The sequence below is a fragment of the Amaranthus tricolor genome, chromosome 1 (genome assembly GCF_026212465.1).
Source record: "Amaranthus tricolor cultivar Red isolate AtriRed21 chromosome 1, ASM2621246v1, whole genome shotgun sequence".
In the NCBI taxonomy this organism is placed as follows: domain Eukaryota; kingdom Viridiplantae; phylum Streptophyta; class Magnoliopsida; order Caryophyllales; family Amaranthaceae; genus Amaranthus; species Amaranthus tricolor.
Genome location: NC_080047.1, coordinates 24522004 through 24524347, shown reverse-complemented (window position 1 = coordinate 24524347; position 2344 = coordinate 24522004). Strand labels below are relative to the sequence as shown.

At 42.1% G+C, this 2344-nt stretch overlaps 1 protein-coding gene across 1 annotated transcript; it reads left to right on the top strand.

Moving 5' to 3' along the window:
• The first annotated feature begins 322 nt into the window (after positions 1 to 322).
• Positions 323 to 1839, top strand: LOC130808114 (uncharacterized). Its single transcript, XM_057673574.1, has 3 exons — positions 323 to 762; positions 1024 to 1241; positions 1352 to 1839. The coding sequence occupies exons 1-3, from the start codon at positions 323 to 325 to the stop codon at positions 1837 to 1839; spliced, it is 1146 nt and encodes a 381-aa protein (XP_057529557.1).
• Positions 1840 to 2344: the final 505 nt, after the last annotated feature.

The following is a 2344-nucleotide window of genomic DNA, read 5'->3' as shown; positions in this document are numbered from 1 at the left end:
AACAAACTCAACCCTAGGCATGCTAGATGGGTTGAATTTCTCCAGACCTTCAACTTTTCTGCAAAGTACAAAACAGGAAAAACCAATGTGATTGCTGATGCCTTAAGCAGGAGATACAGCTTGCTAGCTATTCTTGATGCTAAAGTGATTGGGTTTGAAATAATCAAAGAACTCTATGCTAATGATTCTGATTTTTGTGATTTGTATGCTGCTTGTTTTGAAAGAACCTCCAGGTGTTTTTCATTTGCAACAGGGATTTCTATTTAAAGGCATTAGGTTGTATATACCTAAGAGCCCTTTGAGACTGTTGTTGGTAAAAGAAATGCATGAGGGTAGTTTAAGTGGACACTTTGGCATACAAAAGACCTTAGACATGCTAAGTGAACATTTTTACTGGCCTAAAATGTTGGGAACTATAGGCAAATACATTTTGAAATGTGAGACTTGCATTAAGGCAAAACTCACCTTCCATAGAGGTGAATATAGACCCTTACCTGTAGCTGAAAAACCTTGGGAGCATGTGAGTATGGACTTTGTTAAGGCTTTGCCAAGGACACAGAGGCAAAAGGATTCTATCATGGTTGTGGTTGATAGATTCTCAAAAATGGCCCACTTTATTGCTTGCACTAAAGTGGATGATGCCAAACACATAGCAAGGCTATATTTTGATGAGGTTGTGAGACTACATGGGGTACCCAAGACCATTATATCTGATAGGGATGGTAAATTCCTTAGTTATTTTTGGAAGACCCTGTGGAAACTGTTAGGCACCACTTTGCTCTTCAGTACAAGCCATCACCCCCAAACGGTTGGCCAAACTGAAGTGACTAATAAAACTTTGGGATCCATTCTAAGGGCTTTAGTAAGTAAACACCTTAGGGACTAAGACCTTAAGCTAAGCCAAGCAGAATTTGCTTACAACCGAAGCCCAAGCTATGCTACAAAATGCAGACCTTTTCAATGTGTTTATGGGGAAAACCCCCTGCTGCCAATTAATCTCACACACATTAATGTGCATGACAGGAAGCAGAAAGATGCAGTGGATCATGCTGAGGAGCTGCTGAAAGTGCATAAAATGGTCAAGGAAAATATCTGCAAAGCTAATGTGAAATACAAACAAAAAGCAGATGGGAAGCACCAACCTAGAGCACCACTGAAGGAAGGAGACCTGGTCTGGTTACACCTCAGAAAGGAGAGATTTCCTCAGTTGAGAAAAAACAAATTGATGCCCAGAGCAGCAGGTCCATTTCCAATTACTGCCAAAATTGGAGATATCGCCTACAAGGTGGAATTACCAGCTGAGTACAACATATCAAACACCTTTAATATTGGGGATCTACAACTACATCAGGCAAATCAAGAATTGGGTCAATTCTTTCCCAAGAAGGAGGAGTTGAACCATATTCGCCCTGCTCAGAATATGGTCCAAGTACAGGGGAACTACAAGTTGTTCCCACTGAAGCTGTTGCTATTCCCACTGAAGCTGTTCCCACTGATCCTACTGTTCCTACTGCTCCTACTCAAACAAATCATGAGCGTCTAAGTTTGGAACATGTAGAGAACAAAAATCCACACCACGAGCCAGCTACTCCGACCCAAGAGGTACGCAAGAAAACCAAAGGCCACACAGCATGCTCAAACAGTCAAGACACTGCCCAGCAGTCTGCTTACGACCAGGCCACCTTACTCTGTTGCCTGAGACTTAACCACGAGCTTCAAAGGGGTGACCAAGGAAGATATGACATCTTGGCACATGGACCTAGCCATCAAGGGCCTAGGACCCTACTGGCAATAATCATAGAAGCCGGGAGAACCAGCACAAGGTGCCCCAGTCACTAGCCACTGCGAAGAAGGCCATCCAGTACTTAGTCATTTTGTCTGATTTCTGTTTTTTAAAATAAGCCTGATATTAGGCACGTGTATAAACTAGCCATTGTAATGATAGAAAGCTATAAATAGGTCGCTAGGCTTGATGTAAAAGACAATCATCCAAGTAATAAGAGTTTCATTCAGATTTTCCTAGTTTCAATCCGTTTTCATTGTTCGTTGATATCTTCCTTTCCCCTGAGTATATTGTGTGTTTCCTTCAAATCAGTCACAACACAATTGAGTGATAGAATATCTCTGAAACTAGATTGAGGAACAATCTAGTGTGTATCCTTTCCACAAGAGCGAGTGAAGCTTAGAGAAGGGTCGTGGATTCAACCCAAAGGTGAGTGAAGCCTGAAGAGGAGGACCACGAGGCTGGCCTGAGAATAAAGAAGTGTCTTCTTGGGTGTATATTGGTGAAGTGTGTGTGTGTTTCCGCAATTTATTGACTATCTCCATTGGCGAGAGTGATTCA